We start from the raw sequence: 24,386 nt of genomic DNA on the forward strand, positions 1-24,386 counted from the left end.
ACCTTTCTCAACTCCAACTTTGACACTAATGTATGGAGCTAAACTTGATTTTAATTTGGAATATGAAGCACGATCTTTGAGATAGAAATGTGATTTTTTTTCCATATTTTAACAAAGAAAACTCTAAAGCAAAAGTTATATTTATTCTCAGATCACACATTTCAGATAACGGACCGACAAGGTTTCCTTTTTTGAAATAGGTGTACACTTTGTGAGTCAGTGTTTGTATATTCACAATGGTATTGCTGGAGTTAGATGATTCACTATGTCTTAGCTGCTCTTGCAGTTAGTTGACTATGCCTATTTTTACTATTGCATTACGCTTGGAAGTGTCTTGAAAATGCCGTTAATCTTATCAAATTAGATGCCCGATTTTACATGCATACCAAGGATTTGTGTCTACGGTTCTTTTAAAAACACTGCATTTTTTAAGTCCTATCACGTATTATTAGCCATCCCGAGGTCGAGAGAAAAGCTGCGTCGAAGTTGAGGGAAAAACTGCAATGTATTTTGGGACTGTTGTAGGGAATATATTTCAAAGATGGCGTCTATTCCGATCGCCCCCTAAAACAGCCCAAAAATGCATTGCACGCAAACTCGACCAAGTGTTTTCTCAACCTTGGAATGGATAATATGCTATTGTTTTAGATCAGATGACAGCTTAACTGTAATAGGCGTAACACATAAGAAAACATCCGTATTGTACGAACGAAACAATGAATCACAGTTAAAACAAACAGACTGGTTTTCATATCACCATACACATTACCTTCTGATACTTCTGTCAGGAAAAAAAAAAACAATAATCAAAGTACAAATAAAAGCACGTGCAAAGCTGTTTCGAATTGTGGTTTGACTGGTGACTTATGGCTTGTATTTCGGTACCACAAATAAAGAAAAACGTCTGTATCAATTGATGACATGTAATAAACTTTGTTCGAATTCGAGTGTTCATACCATTATTGTAATTTAGCTTGTCAAACCTTATGTTGGATCCAAGTTTTCCGGTATCACTCTACAAAACTCTTGAATTGTCAAGAATTTTCTATGCAGTCTGGGTTTTCGCTTTTTTATTCAAATAAGTTTGCGGTGAAGTTGCTGTTTCGAAATGTAGAAAAAGAAACAAAGCAAACGATACGACAAAGGCTCTTGATCAAAAAGGTTAATGTCTTTTATGTTCTATTTGATTCATTAGTTATTTCATTCTACGTATTAGTATTGTTTATTTGATAAATATATTTTTTATTTGAGATTATTTCGTGATATTGCATTTTTTTCAAATATTATTCTACTTTCACGCTATATTATTAGTATTTGTCAATTTATTCTCATATTTAGCATTTTCGTTTTCTTTATTATCTCATGATTTTATTTACTGGATGAATTTCTTCCCCACCTACTAAAGACATGCATCGAATCTTGCCTTTTTGTATCATAGATCAAAGAGGATGAATTCTTTGCCGCTGACCTTCCGCCTTATTTTTACTGTTTTCTTTCTTCTATCGTGTGTGAACTTGTCAGGTATGTTGAAGTTAGAAACAAAAGTAATTCATCTTTAAATTAGCTCCCGATAGTTCTCATTGGGTTCTGAATTGCCTAATAGACCACACTTGGCTAGAAATTTGGGAACCAAATGGCATCTGATTTTATTATCACCTTCACTTATGAAGCACTCCAAACAGTTGCTTTATTCTTTTTAACTGGCTTCCCGGCCCCTGACATACTACAATCGATGTAATTGCAGAGTCTATTAGAAGGCAATATTTCGCATAGAGCAAATGTCTTCATGAAAAGGTGCCTGCATCTTTGCAGGAAGATATACTTGAAGTTCTCAGCAAAAAATAAATAAAAGATAAAAAATAAAAACTGCGATATTTCTACGCCCTGCTCATCTCGATTGCTTGTGTTACTATACTTTGTAATGCAAGAAAAAAAGCATATAGTTTTATCTGGATTTGGATCTGATGTGACAGTTGACATTTTGCAATGTGATTAAAATCATTCAAAGTTAAGTTCTTTATTTAACTTAAATTGAATACAAATATTGTGTCCAACAGATGAGTTCAAGTGGATTTCACTACCTTCGCAGAGGACGAAAGAACATGTTGGCTCTACTGTTCACATAAAGTGGTATTACGAATGTAATGACTTTGGTTCCTCTAGAATCTATTACAACAATAGACATCTATTCTCTCGAATCGCAAATAAACAAAGTTATTCAGCATTGAAAAGTGTAGTTCCTCATTTCTCTGTTATTGGTGGATCAAATGTGACAATTATCATCCCTGATGTTGATAAAAATAAAAGTGGATCATATTGCTGCGATGTTGATTGTGATTATATATCAGACGTGAAGTGCACATTTCTCGTCATATATGGTGAGTAGTTGATGAATAAAACGGGAGCCAGGCAATAGATAATGGTAATGAACTGAGTGAGGAGTGCAATTTTGTCTGAAATCCAAAGTGTGATTACAAAATTGCAAGACCGGGTAGCGTGAGTGCAATTTCAGTGTTAATCGACACAAGTTTGATTTTATAACAAAATTGCACAATATGAAGTTCAATTGCCTTTTAAAGGGGCACTTGGATGAAAACGCCCCAATTTTTCAAAGTCCGAATACTTGAAGTATTTGTGGATAATTTGACTCAATTATGACTATGTAAACCAGATCAGTGAAAATTTTCGCATGGGAGTCACTTGATATTGAGATATTTTGGTTCAAAAGCAGAAAGAACAATAGGGTTGAGTAAATGACGTCTTTCCTCCAAATTTATATGCTGAATAAAACTGATAATTTTTATCCGCTACATTTTACTGTGAAGAAAGTATGTTGCTTGGCTACTATTGGGGCCATATAGATACTTTTAACTAAGTTTAAAGTAATTTCCAATTTTTATCCATTTTCATCCAAGTGCCCTTTTAATCATATCCAATTTGAAAACGGCTTGCAATAATACTAAATTTATAATTAAATTTAAACATAATGCAGCATTTAGTCAACAAAACTGTATTTTACCTGGAAAATTATCTGAATATTTTAACACCTACGCAGCTCACACTAGTTTTTAGCTAGTTATATCTTTTGAATATTTTTATGATGCTTTTCTTTGGCTTCTTTTTTTTTTCTGTGATAAAAAAAAAATTCTTTAATTTCTGCAATCTAATTGGCTCTTCAAAATAGTGCGATTTAATGCTCAAACTGGTACGAATCATGATTAAATCGCACTGCTAGAGCGGGCCAATCAGATTACAGGAATCACCAGTAATTTTAAACATGGCCGGATATGACTAATAGACCAAACATATCACGGGATACATAAAAATTAAAATCAGGTTAAAATCATTTTGATGCAAGGATATCAGCAGACTTGGAAATCATTAACTCTTATTGCAATGACGTCCGCGTCTTAACGATATTCTAAAAGAGCGTGCATCGAAGTGAGGCTATCGGGTCGAGCTCGTGGTAAATCCCAATAGAAATTATGCACACAAATTCTAATATTAAACTATTCGTTTTTTTTCAACTTTATTTCATACGAGTATTGCTAGAGTACAGGACACTTCTTCATTAACCCATTTAGGTTGTAATCCTGCACTCTACCACTATGATACCTCTATTCATGTAATATTACAAGCGTGGAAATATAAACCTTTAAACCTTTGAATAAATAGGAACTATAGATATATGGACATTTTTAAAGGCTTAAAAGTTAAGGACTATTTGGTTAGTAGCAATTCGTTTAACCTATATCTATCTCTGTTGTTTGTAGCTCAAATCTTTATGGCAAACAACGAGATTCAATACTAGTTCAGCCAGTTGATTAGCAGAAGCAAAATTTTACATTTAATCTTTCTTATTTGTGTAGTTTTACCTCGTATCAAGTATCTTACCCCAAACCTTTATGGCAAACAAGGAGATTCAATAACATTAAGATGTAATGCCTCTGGAGATCCAGCACCTCGTATTACATGGATACGCAAGGATACGAAGAGAACAATTGCTAATTCTAGTGTGACGTCATTCAACATCACTGGTAAAGCATCAGGAGGAAAGTACTGCTGTCACGTGTCAAACGGTTTTGGGGAGGAGGCTAATTGTACGTCCCTCGAAGTGACAGGTACGTAGCTTTCATAGTAGCATATCGAATGTTTTTTTTATCACAATAAAAATTGTACAGATGGGTTATTTAATTCTTGACATCTTAATTTTATCAATATTTTGAACAAGCAAATAAAACAATCAATGATAATCAAAATTAATTAACTTTTTAAGTTTCAATAAATCGATATCAATCAATCAAAAGTAGTTAGTAAAAAAATACAATAGTCCACTTCCGAGAGATGCTTCGCTTGTCACAGACAGAGATTTTAGTATGAGGCTATATAGAAAATTAAATGAAATTCTTCCTTTCTTCTTTCGCGAATCACTGAGCATTTTACGCCAACTCTTGCATTGAAACCTTTGTGCGTGAAAAGCATATTTCCAAAGTCGCCTTTTGCTACATTTGGGTCAGTTTCTATACATACGTATTTCATTTTTTTGACATTAATGCCTGCATTTGAAACAATTTTTTGAAGGAAACAGAGTGGAACTCTGATACGTAATATTAAAAGAACTAACTAGCTTTAGTAAAAATACAGAGGTGATTATTGAAAGTCTCGCGAGCTGATTGGTCAAGAAACTTGCACTATCACACTATAATCATCTCCAGCGATAATCCAAAATGGCGGCCAGCCGCTTTGTTGCTGTTACCGGGGAAAATGTTTTTTTTTTTTTTTTTTTTTTGAAAGAATCACCTGTGTATTTACACTAAAGCAATTATTTGCCTCAGCCTCATGACTATCGGAGACTATTCACCTCGCGTCTCGGTAAAAACCCCTGATATTCACTTCGCCTTCGGGGAATAATTGTAAAATATTACATGAACGTACGAAAAAAAACAACCATTTTTTTTTTAAAATCATAACATATCACTTTCTCTCTGAATCCTTTTAAACAATGCTAGTGACCTTGATATATTGTTGATTTATATTATAATACTTGTCATTATTTTTCGTCTTACAGAATATCAACCAATAAATACAGTGCTGAAATCGAACAAAACTTTTACAACAGCAAATGAGACACTCAAAATATTCTGTAAAGCAGACGCATATCCCCCAGCAAATTACTCCATCGAACAAGGGAACAAAAAAATGGTCAACTCCACTGATGGTTATGTCACAATTACTGCACCAGAGAATGGATATCTGGATTTCAGTTGTATTGCCAAGAACAAATATGGACAAGGAAAAAAAGTCCTTCTTAAAATACCCATATATCGTAAGTAACAGTTATAAATAACGGTATTTAAAGCTATAATTTCCTCCAATAACTTTTCCTTGCATTCTTCTTCCTACCTTCGTTTTTTCGTTGTTTTTTTATTTTATTTTATTTTTATTTTATTTTTTATTTATTTTATTTTAAAATTGCTAATTCATTATTTATATAATTAATGTGGAAATTATTTTACAAAATGTTTTACAATATGCAAACTCTGTCATTTAAAATTAGGTTAATTAGATTAAAATCTAAATAATATAATTACAAGTATCAGAGTTTGAATATTTTACATCCAGTTCTAAATATTTTCTTGCTATTTTCCAAAAATATGCAATTATTTTGGAAATATAATAAGCAATTATTGGACAAAGTAAATTAATAAACATAAAATTCTGTCACGTGAATTTTCACGATTGAGGCTGTGTCATGTGCCAAACGCTTTTGACTGGAAGGGATAAACCCGCTACGTCTTAATAATTGATGCTACAATCAGGTGAACCCATGATCTAATAATTATTATTATATGTCTCATTAGTTGATGGATAATTTACTTTCATATTATATATTTGAGATAAAACCAGACTGTATTTAAAAGTTTATTTTTGGGATACAACCAGATAACTCAAAATCCCTTGAGATATAAATAACGACAAAACAGCCGCCATGTTGGTTGTTCTAACAAGAGAAGCTAATGAGGAATGCTTCGTAATCGTCAACCAACATGCATGGCGGCTATGACGCAACATGCTGCTCAATAATTGATATGATAAATGAATCATCTTCTGAAAAAGTATGCACTAAATAAATCATTTATCGTGAGCAAGTCACCTTCCAAGCTATCGAATCTTGGTTAGATGAGTGTTCTTAGGTAATCAGAGATAACGTTAGTAAAGTGTACAATAAATTAAACCAAGAGATTAGTGAACTGGTAGCGAGGAAGGGTAAACAGTACTGGTAACAAGTAGATCTATTTATACAAATGTTATCAAAGTTGCAATTCAGTGATTCTTATTCAATGTATTAAAGCTCTGCGTCTACGTCGAGTTTCACGATGAGGACCACAATGAGAGACTGTGTACTTTGAAACTAAGTAATCTTATGCTTGAAATCACGAAGAGCGGTTTCGCAGCCATCTTAAATAATAAAATAACATTGTTGAAACAGAAAGCTTTCATCACCGAAGTGTTTTTCAGAGAGGTCCTGCGTCGTGCAGGCCAAACCAGGGACGGATCTAGGGGGTTGCAACCCCCCCTATGAGAGCCATCGTGATTTATTATTATTATTATTATTTTTCATGACAACACCAACAGCATCGCGAGTTTTATTAAAACAGGGGTGCCGAACACATTTCGCTCGCTTTCTTTTTCTATACGCCGTGTGTGGTACCTGAAACGCAACCATGGTCGCCTGCAGGAAATAATCGTCTCCCTAACCCTTTGGTCTGCTATATCTCTTTACCACCTCAATCAATGCTACAACCCCCCCCCCCCCCCCCCCCCCCCTTTGAAAAAATCCTGGATCCGCCCCTGCAAACATTTGTAGCCAGGCCTCTCAGCATGATTCCTTCGCCCAAATAATATGCTTTGTTTTCAAATGCCAGCCAAACCACACCCCCCTCCCCCTCCCCCCCTCCCCCAATTTTCAATATTTTACGCGGTCCCTGTCGCTCATGTATTATCACACATACTGACCACTATGAGTATGTATGATAAAGCTAATGTTGTATAACAAACAGTTTTATTAAATATCTCAATTTAGACTTTATTCACGGAGGGGAGGGGGTGTGGGGAATACACCAGGGCAAACCTATTACGGTGGGAATTCCATAGGGTTACTATATGATATTCGAAAGCCGGCTAGAGTGAAAACTTCGAAGATTACTGACATTGACAGACACGAATATAGGAAACGGGGTGCCGCTTTGAGACTAGAAAAGCATTTGAGTACAGGAATAGGTTATATTAAAAAGAATTGCGAGCAAAAACTAACATTAGAAGTTGACAGGATTTTTTTTTTTTTTTTTTTTTTTTTTCTTTTCTAGTTATGAAAATAAAATTTAAAAATAAATAAATAAATAAACGAAGGTAAAAAAACCTTGAGTAAGTATATTTTTTAGGTCACCCATCCAGGTACTAACCCTCCTTAAACGGTCTTGACCCCGTATCTTTAATGCTCAAGTTTTTTCCACTGGGCCACGGATATTCGGAATCAGCATAACAATAGCCCTGAAAACAATGTACCGGATAGACTAGACTTTTTAACAGTATTTTTTCAACCGATTCCGTGCGTTGCAGAGATGCAAGGGATTAGCCGATATGGTCTGGGGGCCGGCTGGTCTCTCCCCTGATGCTTCGGCTAGAACATTTTCTTGCTTAATTCGTACACACAAGGGCAGAAGGATTTAATCGCCGTCAGGTCCGAAGTCCATACGACGCCTCAGCTCTGCGGATGTCTAGGGGTTATGGCGAAGTCGAATCGATTTTTTTCTTTCTTTCTTTCTTTCCTTTTTTTTTTTATTTTCTTGTAAATTAGCTTAGTTCAGATATTTTTTTTTTTTGTTTTCATTTTTTATTAGTATTATTAATTTATTTTATTTCATTTTACTTTTCACTTTAAAATCTTCCTTGGATTACATCCTTACAATTAAGTTTTTTTTTACTGAAAGAGTGACTACGTGATTTTATTTTTATATAAAAAAAGGAATATCGAAAATATCTGCGCCAAAGTTTGCATTGGCTTTAACTTTTGGTGGCTTCTCTATTTTAGGTTGCTTATTTCAATAATAAAATAAAATAACATGTCAGCTAAATCCGTTATGACAAATACTGTTAATGAAAGACGGACAATTGAATCCTTGAAGGGGGAATTTTGGCTACAAATGGTTGACGAAACTGAAACATAAGGTTAATGTTTCTATATTGGACATGGAAAATATCGTGTTGCAGCAGTACACAGGCCAAAACAATGAAAAAATATTTTGAGCTTCGAAAGTGATTAAAAGCTACGTTTCGTGATGTTACTGCACTTTCACGTATGACTCTCTTGGGAAAAGATGTGTGGACTGTTGACATTGCATAGGTATGCAGATAACTGTGTTTCCAGTATTTCTTATTTTCGCCTTGATCCATCATATCGGTAAGTATGCACTTTATTTTCAATCCAAACGTATATATTATATAGATTGTATGCTTTACCATTGTTTATCGATAATCTATATTGTCATTTATGAGAATGAGTCCGATCCAAATAGCCTATGTTATGGTCTTCTAGAAAGTGATACGGGATAAAAAACGCAACCTATTTAGTGTAGAATACCGTAGAAAAATAAAAGGATCTCAAACAATACAGATTAAAAGTAATGATCTTTTTAATGAATTTGGAGATACTGGAGCTCCTAATAACACTGATCATCAAACATTGAACCAATTGTGAATCGCCTAAATAAAAATGAAATGTCGATGGCATGCCAAGGGACATGACTTGATGCATTTGAAAGTGTACTGTACATTGTATGCGTGTTAGAGTGATGTAGACAAAACAAAAAACAAAAAACAAAAAAGAAACTGACATACTAGACAATTTTGAAAATAATTAAATTTGATAATTTGAAATTAAGCAAATGACTGGATCTCCCAAAAAAGTTTGTTAAAATTTAGTTTGTTATTTCTCTGTCGCAGTTGCGAACGCCCGGCTTACACAAACTCCACCTGGAAGATCATACGCAGTCGTCGGCGATACAGTAAAATTCAATTGGAATTACACAGTTGTTAACAAAGAAGTTGACTTTGGACATTATGTCTCATCTCCAGTCTGGTATTATTATAACCCTGATGGACGTACTAAGTCAGTCATAGCAGTTGATGATGGGCTGCGTGGTTGGAAGTGGACGATAAGTCGACGAACGTGTCCAACAAGGCTGCTGTACCCTACAGTTCGTGTCAGTAAAGTGTCAATCGCTACTTTGGTCATTTCTAACGTAACAAAGAATGACAGTGGATGGTATGAAATATCTTTGGTGCTAAGAATATCCCCTTCAATCACCAACAAAGTGGAACTTATAGTTATTGGTAAGTATAGATCATTTTTTAGTCCGGCTGTCTATTATTGATGTGACCGTAGGTAGCTGTCATCATATGTTTGTGGATCTGTTTTTCGGTTCTCTCCTGTCCTTCGAGGGTTTTTCTCGTCTAGTTCTCGAGAATCTATAAATATTTATTGGAATAATTTACTAAACCGTTGCCTGAATTAGATCAGGTCTGCACTGAAAGCCTTCTATTAGGCAATACGTATAGGCCCCTAATAAAACAACGAGTAGATATTTCTCCCTCATGGCATCGGGTAATGTACTCAGTCACTGTCACTTCATTAAAAAAAAATTTTTTTGTGACTTTCGATTCCGGTTTTTTTTTTTTTTTTTTAAATCCTTTTTTTATTTTTATTTTGCCAATTATTTTGCCAATTATTTATTTTATATTCACTCAACACAGTGAGAGATAACTAGTCTTGAAACCAACTTTAAGAATTTTCTCATCATCCGTCTTTATCTTTACTTATAGAATACTAATATAGGTTGTGCTTTTTTTTTTTCAGGAAAATATAATCGTTTTACAAAAGTACCACCAAGTCTTTTGTTCGTGGCAAAAGGTAAAACAGCGCGTTTTGAGTGGAATTACAGTTATGATAACAGAAACATCGAGTTCCAGGAAGACTCACCCGTATGGGGGTACATCAACCAAGACAACCAATGGACAACCATAGCATTAGGAAAAAAGAGCCAGGGTCAGGGCTGGGAAGTGGCTCTAAATACTACTACATGTCCTGCAAGGCTTTTAAACCCTAATCGCGTCCATGTTGAACCATTGGCTACTTTGGTCATTCGTAACGTAATTATAGCCGACAATGGTACCTATGGATGTAGCTTAAAATTAAAATGGGGCCCTCCAGTTACTAATACGGTGCAACTTATTGTAACGAGTAAGTGTTCCTCCAATTTCCTTTCCATAAAGTAGCTAGTCATTATATCGTACCTATGTTATAAATATTATTCAAAAATGTATAATTTGTCTTGTTGAAACTAATTACCACTTTGCTTCCAAAATAACTTTTCAGACTATCCAGAAATCACTTTTCCAATTACATTGTCATCGATGATAATACAAGAAGGATCCCAATTGGATATCCCTTGTTTGCCACGTGGTTTGCCAACGCCTAATGTCACGTGGTTAAGAGTAACAAGAAATAGTAAATCCTTCATGAGGAAAGGAATAGGAAACAGCACGCTGAGAATCCAAGGGATTAAAAGGAATCAAAGTGGGATTTACGAATGTTATGCCACCAATAATCCTAATGAGGTCCCAGTATTGACAAAGATTGACATTATTGTAGTGTGTAAGTGTGTAAGATATATGTGAAGTTTGGAGGAGATCATGAGATTATGAATTTTGAATTATATTATTGTATATGAATTAAACATACTTCTTTTTCATACGATCATGGTATATTTCTTGTGTTTATTCAGTTTGAGGGGGTAAAGTTAGAAAAAAAGTTGTTCTGTATATTTTTTTGCATACCCATGCATTATCATAGTATCATACCTTGACTTAACTTGATAAGATTTAACAAAATCCATCAGTAATATTAAGCTCTTTCGACCGTCCTAAAATTATAGTCAAATTTACTCCTAACGAATAAAAAAAAACAACATCGTAAATCAAGTAATGATATACATATTTTTAATATTCCAAAAACGAAGCATTCTATGTCTGCTTACTGTCAAGACATATCAAGCTTTACTCTATATGTTAGTGTCGAAGTTGGAGTAGAGAAAGTTCACTCCATATATGGTATGATCAATTCCATGTTTGGATTGTGCGGAAAAGCGGCAAACAAAAATAATAAAATAAACTCCAGTTTTGAGTTGACTTCCTTTTAACTCCTTGAAATAATCGGTATATCTTAATTTGACCAGCATGACTTTAACAACATTCTTTCAATCTTGCAGATAAACCAGTAATTGATAACCGTTTGTCATCTGGGAATAACGTATCTTCTATTTTGGGTGACACAATTCATTTACGCTGTACTGCAAGAGGTGTCCCTCTGCCTAACATCACGTGGTATACAGCAGACGGTAAAATTTTTTTAACTGGGAAAACGTCGTATCCAGGTGGAAGCGAGCTAGTACTGACAACCACGCGTAAACAAGATTATGGGATGTATAGATGTCGCGCTGAGAATACTGTTGGAGTTGCATGGCATAATATTACAGTGATGCAAATATGTAAATATTGATGAATTATTTATCTTTTACGCTTGCATTAAAACATATTCATTAGAAAAATTTTGAATTTAATTGGCAACAAAAAAATATTATCATCAGAAGCAACATCACCTTTAACATCGTCTTAACCATCCCCTTGATCGTCATCGTCACCATTATCATCATCATTTTCACCAACATATAATTATCAACCCCATTATCATCCTCATTCATCAACATCATTAACATTTCAAAATTTCAAAATTATTTGTGTTTTTCGTTTTGTTTTGCTTTGTTTTGTTAATAACAGGTCAATGCATTGGAAATTATCAGAAATACAAGAGATCCTTGGGCAGCAGCAGTAGCATCATTAACGGTATGCAGTTGACTTTCATTTATTATTTAAACTTAATTTGGTTTTCTTTCATTATACTCTTAAGCGAACAGGAAAAAAAAAAAATTAAAAAAAGAAAGAAAGAAAAAGAAGCCGAAAATAGGATGCGGATGGAGAAAAAGAAGTTTAATCACTTGAAAGATTAGAGAACCATCTCAAAAGAGAAGCAAGCCAAGACTATAAATCATAATACATTTTGCAAGTTCGCTGGCCTGTATTTATTCATTTATTCATTTATTAACTTTTTTTTTTTTTTTCTTTGCAGAACCGGTTATTTTCGTCATCTGGCTGACCGTAATACTTGTTTCAGGGATTGTAAACAGTCTTCTTCTTATCTATATTAAATTTGGAAAACACCAAAAGTGCAAAGGTAGGTCATACTAGGAGACATTTATAATGTGATTAATGATTAATATTTATAATGTGATTAATATTTATAATATTTATAATATTTTTTATATAATTAATATTTTTATTATAATTTTTATTATAATATTTTTGATATAATAATAATCAATGATCATATAATAAATATATTTATTTACAAATATTAATAATAATATTAACTCTTTTAAATAACAACAATATTAATAGTAATATAATAATACTAAAAAAAGAGATTATGAATATAAAATAACAAATGTATGTACAAATTACATATTTATCGATGAAAACATATTTGTAAAATAAATTTATAGCTCAAAACACGAGTCCAGCTCTTCACACTGATATAATATTATATTAAAACCATACATTTATTATTTAATTCTAAATAATTCTAAATTACGGATACATTGGCGTTAAGGTTAAGTTCATTAATAATCAATGATTATTAAGAATAATAATAACAATTTTTATTATTAATTATACAGCTTCTCATTAATCCCATACAGGTAACTATCCAATTATTTTCTTAATTGGACAGGTCTTGTTGATATGGGATTAATTAGGCAGCTATATAATTAATAGGTAATGGGATTTCATGCTCCCCAATCAAGAAATAATTAGACTCGAAAAATTCCTCTGACTGCCAAATTGGACTCGGCCTCATCCAATTTTGTCAGTCCTCGGAATTTTCCTCGTCCAATTATTTCTTAATTGGACAGCATGGAGTCCTATTACATATACTAATTATTCTATCCTTTTTTAACGAATAATGGTCTTTTTCCAAGCAGAACCATATTCCACCGAGAGGAACAGAAGACAATGCTTTAACCATTCCAACAAATTGTGACGTCATATCGAAAAGAAGAGCATCTAGAGCTCCATATGAAACAATGAATCTGCTGTATGCTCATGCTTCTTCACATGACAGTGCAAGGCTAAATGTGCCACATACGGCAAATCGTTGGTTGTTAAAAGAAAACTTGATTGCAAGCGGCAGCCATTAGTAAGAATTAAACATTATCAGGAACTTAGTTGTTCCTATTCAAGTGGATCCCCAATATGAGATTTTGAACCCAGTAAATCGCGAACAACTTTCATGTAATTTTTTACAAACACTGCACGGCTTAGGCAAGGAAAACTAACAAAATCTTCATTAGTTAAGCCAACTTCGTATAGCAGATTACGGAAAGATTCATAAGGATCCAGAATCCACATGGCAAACTTTAACTAGAATAATGAAAAAAATTAAGAAACAATTGAACCGTGAAAATAAAGGGGGAAAATGTTTGTGCTTGTAAAATATTGCTATTTTGTTTAGGCTGAAACATCAAGAAAGTTATTGTCGTTTGGTTTGGGAAGGAACAATAATTATTTTACAAGCCCATTCTTATTCTTGCTATTTCTTAGTGTTTATATTGCTTTAGTTATATTAGGCTAGAATCTAATTATTTTTTTCTGGTTATTCATATATAATTGACTTATGCTAAATTACTTGACTTGTACTTCAAATTGAATTAATTATTCTATGAAATATGAATCAATGAATAAATACATTTTTTAAAAATAGTGTATCATGAATATTGTTAATGTTTTTACATGTCATTAGCTATTTGTATGTTTGTATATATGCATACATATATGAAATATGCACCAGGAAACATACCATGGTTTGTAAAAGACTGGAAGGGATGAAAATACTCTTTTACAGATTGAAATCTGGTTACCTAAGAGAAGCTTCGTTTTCATTTCTCACGTGACCCTTTCCGAAAGGCCATGCCTTACGATCATTGAAGGAAACTTTTGTGTCTTGCTCACAAATACTCACAGGATTTGTCGTAAAACAAGTAGTTAAAATCACTGTGGAACTCTAGATTTAGCGACATACAAGTTCACCAGCCCCAACGGTAAGGAAAATAATCAGTTTTAGATATAGCTTTTACTACAGTGATGTGATGAAAACGAAAGCATTTTAAAGAAGGTTGTTACTTCCGCTTTCAATTCAAATGTTCAGAGAGAGTCTACAAGGAATACAAAAGCTTACTAGTATATTTTCAAACACAATGGATCATAACTGCATACTTTGCTTACGTTTAGCTATAAAAGCATGATATTTGAATATCCATGTTTGTTATTCTTGTGTAATAATGGCTGTTAAATCAGCTTTTAGATGAGAATGATTATATATATGTTAGGACTACTTTTAACTGACTTATAATGAACAATGTTATTATAGTATAGACTTTATTAAGAATATAATTCCTCACGATTAGAATTGTATCGATATCTAAAGCAACCATAAATCAAATTGGTATTAACTATGGCTTTCAAATTTCAGTCAGCCAAACAACCTGTCTACAACTGTTTATGTTTATGTTTTCGCAGTATTCATACTCTATTAACCACCAAAATATCTTTAAAGCTAAAAATGAAATATAATAACCAAAGTCAGGTTTTCGATACATTTCAGATACGGTTAGGTATCCTTCAAAGCCTTATCATTTGAATCCTTTTGGCCATAAATTACATTTTGATACATCAAAATGTGAGAGTAAGTATTCAATTATATCATAATATAATTTAATAGCAGAAGGTGAAGTGAATATGGGTGAATGTCGACGTGAAATTAATAGAATATTCACCATATCCAACATGTTATCAAAAATTTAAAAAAAGATAAATTTCACCTTAAGATATTAACCTTGATTTTTAAAAACATTTAAATTACTGAGCGAATCATTTTTATTTGTATTTTTTTAATCATTTCAGCGTCTGACCCTACATGTAACTTCTGAAGAGTACTGACGACAAGGTCATTTTCATAAGGTCTGCTTGCATTCATTTTAGAAAAATAGTTAGAGAACCGTTGACAAATGATACTGACTATTACAGTCAAAATAAGCTAGACTCTTTTTTTTTTTGACTGCTAAAAATGGAGGGAAAAGAAAAAGATTTAATGAGAAAGATGCATGTCAAGCTAGTTCGAGAACTCGACACAACAGGTTTGCTTTTGAGTCATCTCTTTCAAGATAATGTATTATCTGAGGAAGATGTCGAGAAAATAAAAGCAAAGAAAACTTCAAAGAAAAGAGCTGAAAAACTGCTTAAGACACTCAAGAAAAGAAGACGTGGCCTTAAGATGTTAATTAAAGCATTAATTCTTTCAAAGATCCAGGATTTTCTGGGATTCGAAATTCTGGAAAAGGTTACTTGGAGCGAGGAAGGTAAGACTATTGCTATTGATTAATTAATAATAAAAGGATGATGATGATGATAATGTTGATGATGATGATTTAAGCAATTCTGGTCTGTTTGAAGGATAGTGCAATACTGTTACAAATCTTTCATTCTTTCTTTATACAGCCACTTGTCCTTGATTTCAAATTCGCATAATTAATAACCTTTTAATGACTTTTTTAATCACAATGTATTATCCAATCATTATTTATCATTTAAAATAAGTTACATTTTTTCCTTTTTTAGAGAAGGAAACATTTCTAGAGGAATTAGATGGCGATTTAGATGAGCAACAAAAAGTGGAGGCTGAACTGGTAGAGGCAAAACGTGAAATACAGCAGCTAAAATTAAGATGTGCAGAATATGAAAGGGAGTTAAACGAGAAAGATGAACACCTGCGAAGGTCTGTATCATCTCAACAAGCCCACCGCTTCAATGTTTTTCGAAAATTCTTCAGGCAAGCGAAGAAAAAGCAAGATAAAGCGGTTAGTTCTGAGGATTTCCCTTCTCTGCCACCTAGAAATGGTAAGTTGTACATGTTATACCTCCATATGGCGAAATACTTAAAAAATTTCCGATGGTTTTGCGGGGTATGTCCTTTTATTTACCATGAAATGACGTTAACAGGTGGTTGGAATGTTATGTGCTCTCGAGGCGTAGCCTAGTGGGTCTGGCGTAACCTAGCGGGTGGACATTAATCGAAAGCAAGATAGTAAATTTCAATTATTAAGAGAATTATTATTATTATTTCAAATGGGTCAAGATGAAGCAGCTAATAGCCATTTGCTCACCTCTAGGTAGTTAATAAGCTTAATAATATCTTAAGAGGTTTACTGTTTAAACATATAATTAGCTTGTTAAATCCTTTCAAGTGTACTTGATAATGACATCGGAAGATGTCGCAACGTCATCAATTAGTATAGAAAATTACACGATCTCGAAATTTTAAAGTTTTCAAAATTGGATCGACGAATTTAACTTTCAGGCGATTCCAGTTTGAGAACTTTCAAAACATCACGAGTATAAAATATAAACCTCAGGGCCCGGTTTACGAAGGGTGGATAGCGCTATCCGATGGATAAATCTTATCCAGTGGATGAATTTATTGGATAGCAGCATCGACTTATCCACTGGATAAGGACTTATCCATCGGATAGGGCTATCCACCCTTTCCTTCAACCGGGCCCTGCTGTTTGATTTGGAGAAAACAAATATTTTGGCTTTTTTTTAATAAGTAGTTTGTTTCGGTTTGTCTTTTATGAGCAATTTTTGCAAACCTTGTTCACTGAGGTTATTTTATTTCATTGAAGGGTCTGTTGTAATCTTTCTGAAATTGTTTTAGCCGAGACTTCAAAAGATTTTGCAATCATAGTAAGTTGTTTTCGTTAGGTATGTCCACTGGATAAGATTTATTCGTCGGATAGCACTATCCACCCTTCGTACAACCGGGCCCAGGGCAAGTAACGCTAATTAGCATATTTATCGTTTGCATGTAAACTACGGCGCAAAAAAAAAAAAAGTATTAATAGTTATTATGTATACTTGAGTACACATTTTGAAAATTGGAAGCCCATATCAGTGATATGTTCACAGGTAACCCAAACAATGCATATGTAATGTCTTATGCATGTTTTGGTAGTGTATTAATTGGCTGAAAAAATACTGCAACTCTACACGCTACACCTTTCGAAATAGGGCCTAAATATGGCAAAATTGATGTAAAATTCAGCAGCTTAAGAGTTGTAAAAGCAATTGTATTTCATTTTGAAACTTCATGAAGGAGAAGCAAGGGGAAGGGGTCCTGGGCTCCTGACAGTCCCCTAGTCCTCAAACGTAAGATATATTATAAAGAATCTGTAATATTCCCGCGTTAAACTGAAAGTCATGACTACTGACACTATGTAGGTCTATAAATTGAAAGTCACACGTATATCAATATTAACACAAATTGAAAATTCTATATGTAGTGTATGTATAGTATATAGTATGACATAAAATGACGTCACATGTTGAATATAGGTTTGGACCCCCAACCCCCTCCCACCTCACCCCCCAACCCCCCTCCTCCCCTCCCCCTGCCTTTGAGAAGAGAGAAAAAAGAAAAAATGAAAGCGACATCTTTTATCGAGAAACATTACCTCAAATTCAGCAATATTCCCTTAAAAGATAAAACCGCAAATGTCACTGGTTATTATTGCGAAACTTTTTGATTTGGACGAAAAGAAATCTAACAAAAACACAAGGAAAAAAAGTGATGAGATTTATTTATTATTTAGGGAAGTGGCAAATGATAAATTATTTCTATAAATAATACTAATTAGAAAGAAAGTTTCTTTAAAGTTTGAGAGGCTTTCTGCTAACAAAAAATAATTTTCATTGTTTGCGAATCTTCCAAGGATCAATGTGCTTCGTGTTACCCCCACCTGACTATTTTGGGGATCCATTTGAAGAATTGACGTCAAGTGTCCAATGTAATACTAACTCAGCATCAGGTAAAAGATGATTCATCATCATTGCTTCTCCATCCTCATGATCATCATCTCCATGAGGATGATAATGATAATGCTGACAGCGATGATGAGGATAATTATTACTATTATCATTATTATTATTATTATTATTATTACGCCTGTTGGTGGTTAAGTTCTTGAAGCGGAGTTAGCGTTATAAAAAAAAGAGTGAAAATATTGAGTGAATAAATTAAATAAAAAAGCTCATTAATAATTCATGAAGGAAACACAATAAAAATCATGACCGTTAGGAACTTTTAATCTGAATAGATTCGTATTCATTTGCATAAACTTTAACTTGGAATTTTTCTATCAAACTTGGTTCATTTCGTAAAGAATTCGGTACAATATGAGAGCTTACATCATGAGTTTTTTAAGCCGTTCAAAAAACTCGTAGATAGTGTTTTATCTGGTAAAAAAGCACTCGGCTACGCCTCGTGTTTTATACCCGATAAAACACTCCTGCTCGTTTATTAAACATTACATAATGAATACTTCATGTCAAAAACAAACAAACAAACAAACAAAAAAAGCAATAAAATAAAATAAAAGCGTTTATCGCGTACCAGCGATAACTCCGATCCCTCTAAAAAAATTAATATGTTGTTACTAATGTACTAATCTATTTCCTAATCTATTTAGGGTCAAGAATAGCCCGATATTCTGATTCAATTTGGGAAAATCAATTTGAATTTGCAGATTCTCGACGTTCAAGCACTAGACAAAGTACTAGCTCAGCACCAGGTAAAGGAACTGATTTTTATTATCATTTTTTTTAAATTAGTAACTTTTCAGCACAAGGACCATATGGTGATAGCAATCATGATAATGTTGTTTTTTTTTTGTATTGATATCTTTAAGTGCCAAGGGGAACAGAAGCCAAATCAAGAGCAGGTTCTCGCACTGGTTCGGTAGTTAGTTCAGCTAGTCTCAGAATTAGGAATACTTTTGGAAGTGTCAGGAGGAATCAACATACTCGTCTAATGGATAGTTAAATATATTCCAAGTGAGCATGGGTATGTTCAAAGTGTAGAAGAAGTGATCTTGTGTTTGAAACATAAGCGTGGAGACGGCGGCCATCTTTCCATGGGGCAAAATATATAAATAAATTAATATAACGTCAAAAAGATAGTGTTTCGTGTGTTTGTCTTTCTTTTATGGGTAAAGGTGGTCGATGTGCGGTCTTAATCCATATTGATTGTATTGAACTGTAATATCAATTGAGGCAATTTATAAATATCATTAATATACAACTTAGCTTTTTTTTTGCTTTATTTCATAAACGTTTCTAATAGAAATTCTTTTCAATGTCTAAGCTGTTACCTCATCTTATCCTAATGACATATCATACCTATTCCACCACAATCCTTTTTAATATATATTTTCATATTCCAATGTCAAAAATCTAAAAAAAACTAACACAGTAATAGGCCATTTGCATTATGGCGTCATTTACTACCACTACCAGACTCCATTGCACACTGTCTTTTGTTCTGTTAATTAGCACCAATTGTCTCACTATTCCCATGAGAAACTACAAATTTGAATAAGAAAGAAAATTCACGAAGCATTTTGGTAGTGGTAGTAAAATGACGCCATAATGCAAATGGCCTATTAGCATGGCAAACATAGCTACTCAAAAGGATTCTGGAAGCGTAGGTTTAAATGCGTCATCATGCTGTAGATCTATAGAAAGATTTGTAACCCCTTTGTTGAAAAGACAAAGAATGTTTAAATGTTTAAAGTAGTTCGTGTTCAAATCGTTGAATTTGCTCATCGCCAAATATATTACTTATTATTATATGGCATCAATGTTTCGCGCGCTCTGATTGGCTGCTTACCGGGCAAGATTTTCTTGTAATGACCGGTCATTACGGAAATTGCTCTCGGCTTCATTCACGGCTCTTTTCAGTTGCGATCAAAAGCTACGAAACCAAACATTAAATCAACCGAAAACATAAACAAAATACATTTTTCTTTTCAAAAACTGAAAAAAAATTATTGTATAGCTTAGAAATACTTCTCAGTGTACAATGAGCGACGAAGAGAGCCACAGCGAAAGCGAATTTTGTTACACTTACAGCCGAAAAAAGGCCATATAATAAGTAACTTATTAACCTCGTTCGTTCGGTCATTACAGGGAAATCTCAGACCTCGGTCTTTTTTTTATACGTACTGTCAAGACCTCGGTCTGAGATTTCCCTGTAATGACCTCACTCTCGGTTAATAAGTTGTATTTAATGGGAATAAACCTTATTACCTGTACAATAATGAGAAAAGTTATTAATAGTACATAGTAAAATTGATTACAGTATTAAAATATATATCTTGAGAGTTTCAAATGTAAGATTAAATATCTTACAAATGTGTGCGAAGTCATGCATTTACAGGATAATACATAAAGAACAATACAAATCGTTAACCTTTGCAATACTGCATTTTAGATTTATCTGTTGCTCAAGGTCAACATCGACTTTGCATTGAATATAAATTTGTTCCAATGAAGGTCAGTGGAATTTCAAAGCGTTGTGCACACTAAGATACTGTTGGTATTTATGAATATTTAGACTCTGATACGGGGCTAACCCTGAGTAAATGAGTCTGTAATCGAGAAACACAGCGGTAATTTTGAACTCGAAGGTGTACATTAATCTTTAGCTGCAAGTAAGATGTTTAATAAAATATCTATCTTTCAAAATTGCTGTACTGGGTATGCAATTAATAACCTTGCTCTTAGCGATTTTATTCTTTCTTGTTTTTGTTGTTGCTGTTTCTTGCCTCTTTTCTCGTTCGTGGATGTTAACTGTTTTGTTTTATCTTGGTTCTTCTTCTTCTTCTTCTTCTTCTTCTTCTTCTTCTTCTTCTTCTTCTTCTTCTTCTTCTTCTTCCTTTTCTTCTTTGTTTTGTTTTTCGATAAATTTTTGATTTTTTTCATTGCGTTCAAAAATAACCCCCTCATCATGATAAGAACGGCGATTCTAAGGGAAAAAATGAAACGGTTATGACAAAATTAAAGATACATTTCTTTCTGCAGCTCACTAGTGACATATTTCACTTTGCTTCGTGGATTTTTTCCCCACTAAAACTTGGCCAACAAAATCCCACATGCAGACACCAACTAATCTGAAAAAATGTTGAGGTGTCAATTAAAAAAAAAAGGATTTCCAAGCCACCAGGGGAAAAAAGACGTTGCTAATAAGTGCTTGACAACAGTGACACAATATTTGATGAATTTGATATTCTTATTGCAATGGCTGACATGTATTTAGTTTTCGGAGAAAATGTGATTTTTTTGATATTCGTATTTGGGTTGGCCTTACATCCAAAGTAATTTCGAAAAGGGTTAATCAGGTGTCCACAGTGGCAAGTAATCATTTATCGCTTTTTTCCACACACCAATCTATCCATTTAATGATAACAAAACTAGTAAGAAAATAAATAATCAAACTTTAAATTAACCCAGTAATTACCATTCTTCGCCTTCTTAACAAAAACGCAACAACTACAGCTAAAGTAAGAAGTACTATAATCGTAACCGTAACTGGAACTATAATTTCCCATTGCACATCGCTAGAATTGACTTTATGCACCTGGGGTTCATCTATAAAAATAAAACAATTGATAAATGAAAAATACTATGTCATATCAGATATTCAATCGTTACTAGATAACAACAACAACGACAACGACAATGACAACAACAACAACAAAACAACAACAAAACAACAACAACAACGACAACGACAATGACAACAACGACAACAGCAACACTTTGCATTTATTTCATTTTCATTCTTTCTTTCTGTCTTTTTTTTTTTTTTTTTTTTTTTCTTTCTTTCTTTCTCTCTTTCTCTCTTTCTCTCTTTCTTTCTTTCTTTCTTTCTGTCTGTCTGTCTGACGAGTGCAGCAAAATATCCATACTATACATAAAGTTGGGGGTACATTAGCAAGGAAAAATGCTTACCTCTTACAAAAATAGACAAACGCTGCTTTGGGCCACTACCAACTTTATTAAACGGGACACATTCGATGATATTGTTTCCTGTCAGCTCAAATTTCACATTAAACACACCTAGGCGATTTCTGTCACCTTGGATTGCCTTGTTGCTAAAATACAACGAATAATCTGCCGGTGGATTGGCATCTGCCTTGCAAAGGATTGTTATGTTTTCTTCCTTATAGAACACTGAACTAGTATTTACGATACTGATATTGGTAGCTTCTGGTTTATCTGAAAATAGTAATATACAAATAGGTAGAAGAAAAAAAACAAGTTTTTATATGAATATTAAATATATACATGATATTAATATTAAATCAAGGACTGTTTTGCAAATGACATGGAACGTGTAGACAACAACAGCAAATGACATCAAAACTGTTTCAAGCAGCACCTCTACGTCAGTCTTTTTTTTTTTTTTTTTTTTTGAAGTGAGAAGTGAGAAGTGAGAAGTTAAAAGTTTGACGTTAATTCTTTTTGGGAGGAGGAAAAAAACACTAAAAAATAAATATCTATTTTCTACTCACACTGGACATTTAAGGTAAAATTGCACCCCATATCAGCAGAGCAGTTAAACCTATCACGTGCATCCACTTGGTACATTCCTCCTTGGTAACGCGTAATCGATTTGACTGACAAACTGGGCCCCACTTGTCCTTAAATATTGGCAGTGTTGTTCTTCCAGGTAAATTTCAAGCGTTTCAATTCAGAACTTGTTAGACGTAGATCTATGTCAGATCCCTCAGTCACTTCTTCATATGTTCTTGTCTTGTTTCCAATTTTGCAGGTTTTGTTCATAGAACCTTAAAAAACGAGACAATTAACCTTTACTTCAAGCAGAATTTTTATTAATATGCATTGAATTTTGATTTAAATCGTATCTTGTTATTACCCGAAAAAACTATGAAAAATGGTAATTTGCAAATGACGAGTGTGCCACACAATGCACTGTAAGTCAAATAAATTGCTCGTTCTACAAATAGGGGTATAATAACACCTTTTGCAAATAAACGTGGTAAACCCCATCCTTTCCAGGTTAACTAGCAAAAAGCGCAGAGAGCTAGAGAGAGACAGGCAGAGGCAGAGACAGAGACAGAGAGCTAGAGAGAGACAGGCAGAGACAGAGACAGAGAGCTAGAGAGAGACAGAGCTGAGAGAGACAGAGAGAGACAGAGTGAGTGAGTGAGTGAGTGATACTTTATTTATACTCGAAAAAAATTCTATCAATATAAAAATTGCTTTACAAGAATGTCGAGTTAAATAAGAATACAATTTAGACAGCTAAAAAAGTTTATGAGAGTCCAACAGAAGAAAGCTTTCTTTTAAATTCCCTTATACTTCTAGCTGACTTAATATCTGAAGGCAAAGAGTTCCATGCTTTTGCACCTTCATAGGAGAACGCACGTTTGAGGTACTCAGTGTTTGGTTTCGATAATTTTAAACACTTTTCTCCCTTCCGCAAATTATATTTTGTAGTTTGATACTCAAAGCGGTCTCTTAAACTTTGAGGTGCAAGAGCATTCAAAGTCTTGTACATTATTGTGGCTTTATGTTTCTTCCGCCTGTTTTGAAGATTTTCCCATCCTAGAGACATTAAAATGTCGCGCGACCTAGTTTCATAATTACTCTTAGTTGTAATTCGGCCTGCGCGATTTTGCATTTTTTGGAGTCTGTCAGCTGATGTTTTTGGTAAATTATCCCAAACCACATCGCAGTAGTCACAGAGAGAGACAGAGAGAGACAGAGAGAGACAGAGAGAGACAGAGAGAGACAGAGAGAGACAGAGAGAGACAGAGAGAGACAGAGAGAGACAGAGAGAGACAGAGAGAGACAGAGAGAGACAGAGAGAGACAGAGAGAGACAGAGAGAGACAGAGAGAGACAGAGAGAGACAGAGACAGGGACAGAGAGAGACAGAGAGAGAGACAGAGAGAGAGACAGAGATTGTTATAGAAACTAAATATTCCTTTATAATGCAGTTTAGAGCGCGGCAATGCCCTGTATAGGATGTTAGAGATGTACAACTATTTCAGGTTGTGAGAGCCACAGGAAATATCGATATGCAATAGGCGACAAGGATCAGACTAACGTCACTTACCCAATACTTTCACTTTTGTAGTTGATATCTGGTCAACTACGTCTGACTGGGTCTTAAATGACATCACATATAAACCGCTGTCACTTGGAATGACAGCAATTAGCGTGAACCCCACATTGCCTTGCGTCAAATCATGAGCAGTGACTTGGAGTCTTTCACGGTATTTCATACCGTTGCTA

At 33.9% G+C, this 24,386-nt stretch overlaps 3 protein-coding genes across 9 annotated transcripts in view; 2 read left to right on the forward strand and 1 right to left on the reverse strand.

Annotated features, from left to right (window-relative positions):
* LOC148905628 (immunoglobulin superfamily member 10-like) overlaps window positions 1-13,930 on the forward strand; it is a 65,270-nt gene extending 51,340 nt beyond the window's left edge. For 2 of the 5 annotated variants that reach the window (XM_089039679.1, XM_089039678.1), the window contains 7 exons: window positions 2,058-2,378; window positions 3,870-4,121; window positions 5,069-5,326; window positions 11,328-11,606; window positions 11,896-11,961; window positions 12,245-12,349; window positions 13,152-13,930. In XM_089039679.1, the coding sequence (XP_088895805.1) occupies window positions 2,058-2,378; window positions 3,870-4,121; window positions 5,069-5,326; window positions 11,328-11,606; window positions 11,896-11,961; window positions 12,245-12,349; window positions 13,152-13,213 (1,343 nt within the window). In that variant the 3' untranslated portion in view covers window positions 13,214-13,930. Of the gene's footprint in view, window positions 1-1,050; window positions 1,162-1,438; window positions 1,522-2,057; window positions 2,379-3,869; window positions 4,122-5,068; window positions 5,327-8,154; window positions 8,462-9,003; window positions 9,394-9,916; window positions 10,301-10,435; window positions 10,715-11,327; window positions 11,607-11,895; window positions 11,962-12,244; window positions 12,350-13,151 lie in introns of those variants that run through there. The other 3 variants (XM_089039677.1, XM_089039675.1, XM_089039676.1) reach the window with 3 other exon arrangements.
* An 81-nt stretch (window positions 13,931-14,011) lies between these two features.
* On the forward strand, window positions 14,012-19,222 carry LOC116305079 (uncharacterized). Of its 2 annotated transcripts, XM_089039683.1 has the most exons (7): window positions 14,012-14,270; window positions 14,834-14,914; window positions 15,133-15,587; window positions 15,847-16,125; window positions 17,997-18,092; window positions 18,753-18,854; window positions 18,972-19,222. In XM_089039683.1, exons 3-7 carry the CDS (start codon window positions 15,296-15,298, stop codon window positions 19,103-19,105), a joined length of 903 nt encoding a protein of 300 aa, XP_088895809.1. In that variant the 5' UTR covers window positions 14,012-14,270; window positions 14,834-14,914; window positions 15,133-15,295; the 3' UTR covers window positions 19,106-19,222. The 2 variants fall into 2 exon arrangements, with proteins under 2 accessions (XP_088895809.1, XP_088895811.1); XM_089039685.1 differs by lacking the exon at window positions 14,834-14,914.
* Window positions 19,223-20,484: 1,262 nt separating this feature from the next.
* Window positions 20,485-24,317, reverse strand: LOC148905632 (cell adhesion molecule CEACAM5-like). 2 transcript variants are annotated; one of them, XM_089039692.1, is made up of 5 exons: window positions 24,208-24,317; window positions 22,638-22,913; window positions 22,075-22,341; window positions 21,581-21,711; window positions 20,485-21,088 (listed from the first exon to the last, which is right to left on the reverse strand). In XM_089039692.1, exons 2-5 carry the CDS (start codon window positions 22,711-22,713, stop codon window positions 20,924-20,926), a joined length of 639 nt encoding a protein of 212 aa, XP_088895818.1. In that variant the 5' UTR covers window positions 22,714-22,913; window positions 24,208-24,317; the 3' UTR covers window positions 20,485-20,923. The 2 variants fall into 2 exon arrangements, with proteins under 2 accessions (XP_088895818.1, XP_088895819.1); XM_089039693.1 differs by lacking the exon at window positions 24,208-24,317 and having other exon boundaries at window positions 22,638-22,949.
* Window positions 24,318-24,386: the final 69 nt, after the last annotated feature.

Source organism: Actinia tenebrosa, unplaced genomic scaffold (assembly GCF_029948245.1).
Source record: "Actinia tenebrosa isolate PJP-AT-01 unplaced genomic scaffold, QUT_ActTen_1.0 PGA_scaffold7__59_contigs__length_16204524, whole genome shotgun sequence".
Lineage (NCBI taxonomy): Eukaryota > Metazoa > Cnidaria > Anthozoa > Actiniaria > Actiniidae > Actinia > Actinia tenebrosa.

Coding starts and splice junctions, on each gene's coding strand:
- LOC116305079 (XM_089039683.1), top strand. CDS start 15,296: ATGGAGGGAAAAGAAAAAGATTTAATGAGAAAGATGCATGTCAAGCTA. Junction 15,588..15,846: donor GGTTACTTGGAGCGAGGAAG/GTAAGACTATTG, acceptor TTCCTTTTTTAG/AGAAGGAAACATTTCTAGAG. Junction 16,126..17,996: donor TTCTCTGCCACCTAGAAATG/GTAAGTTGTACA, acceptor GAATCTTCCAAG/GATCAATGTGCTTCGTGTTA.
- LOC148905632 (XM_089039692.1), bottom strand. CDS start 22,713: ATGTACCAAGTGGATGCACGTGATAGGTTTAACTGCTCTGCTGATATG. Junction 22,342..22,637: donor TTTTACCTTAAATGTCCAGT/GTGAGTAGAAAA, acceptor TACTATTTTCAG/ATAAACCAGAAGCTACCAAT. Junction 21,089..21,580: donor TGTTAAGAAGGCGAAGAATG/GTAATTACTGGG, acceptor TTTTTCCCTTAG/AATCGCCGTTCTTATCATGA.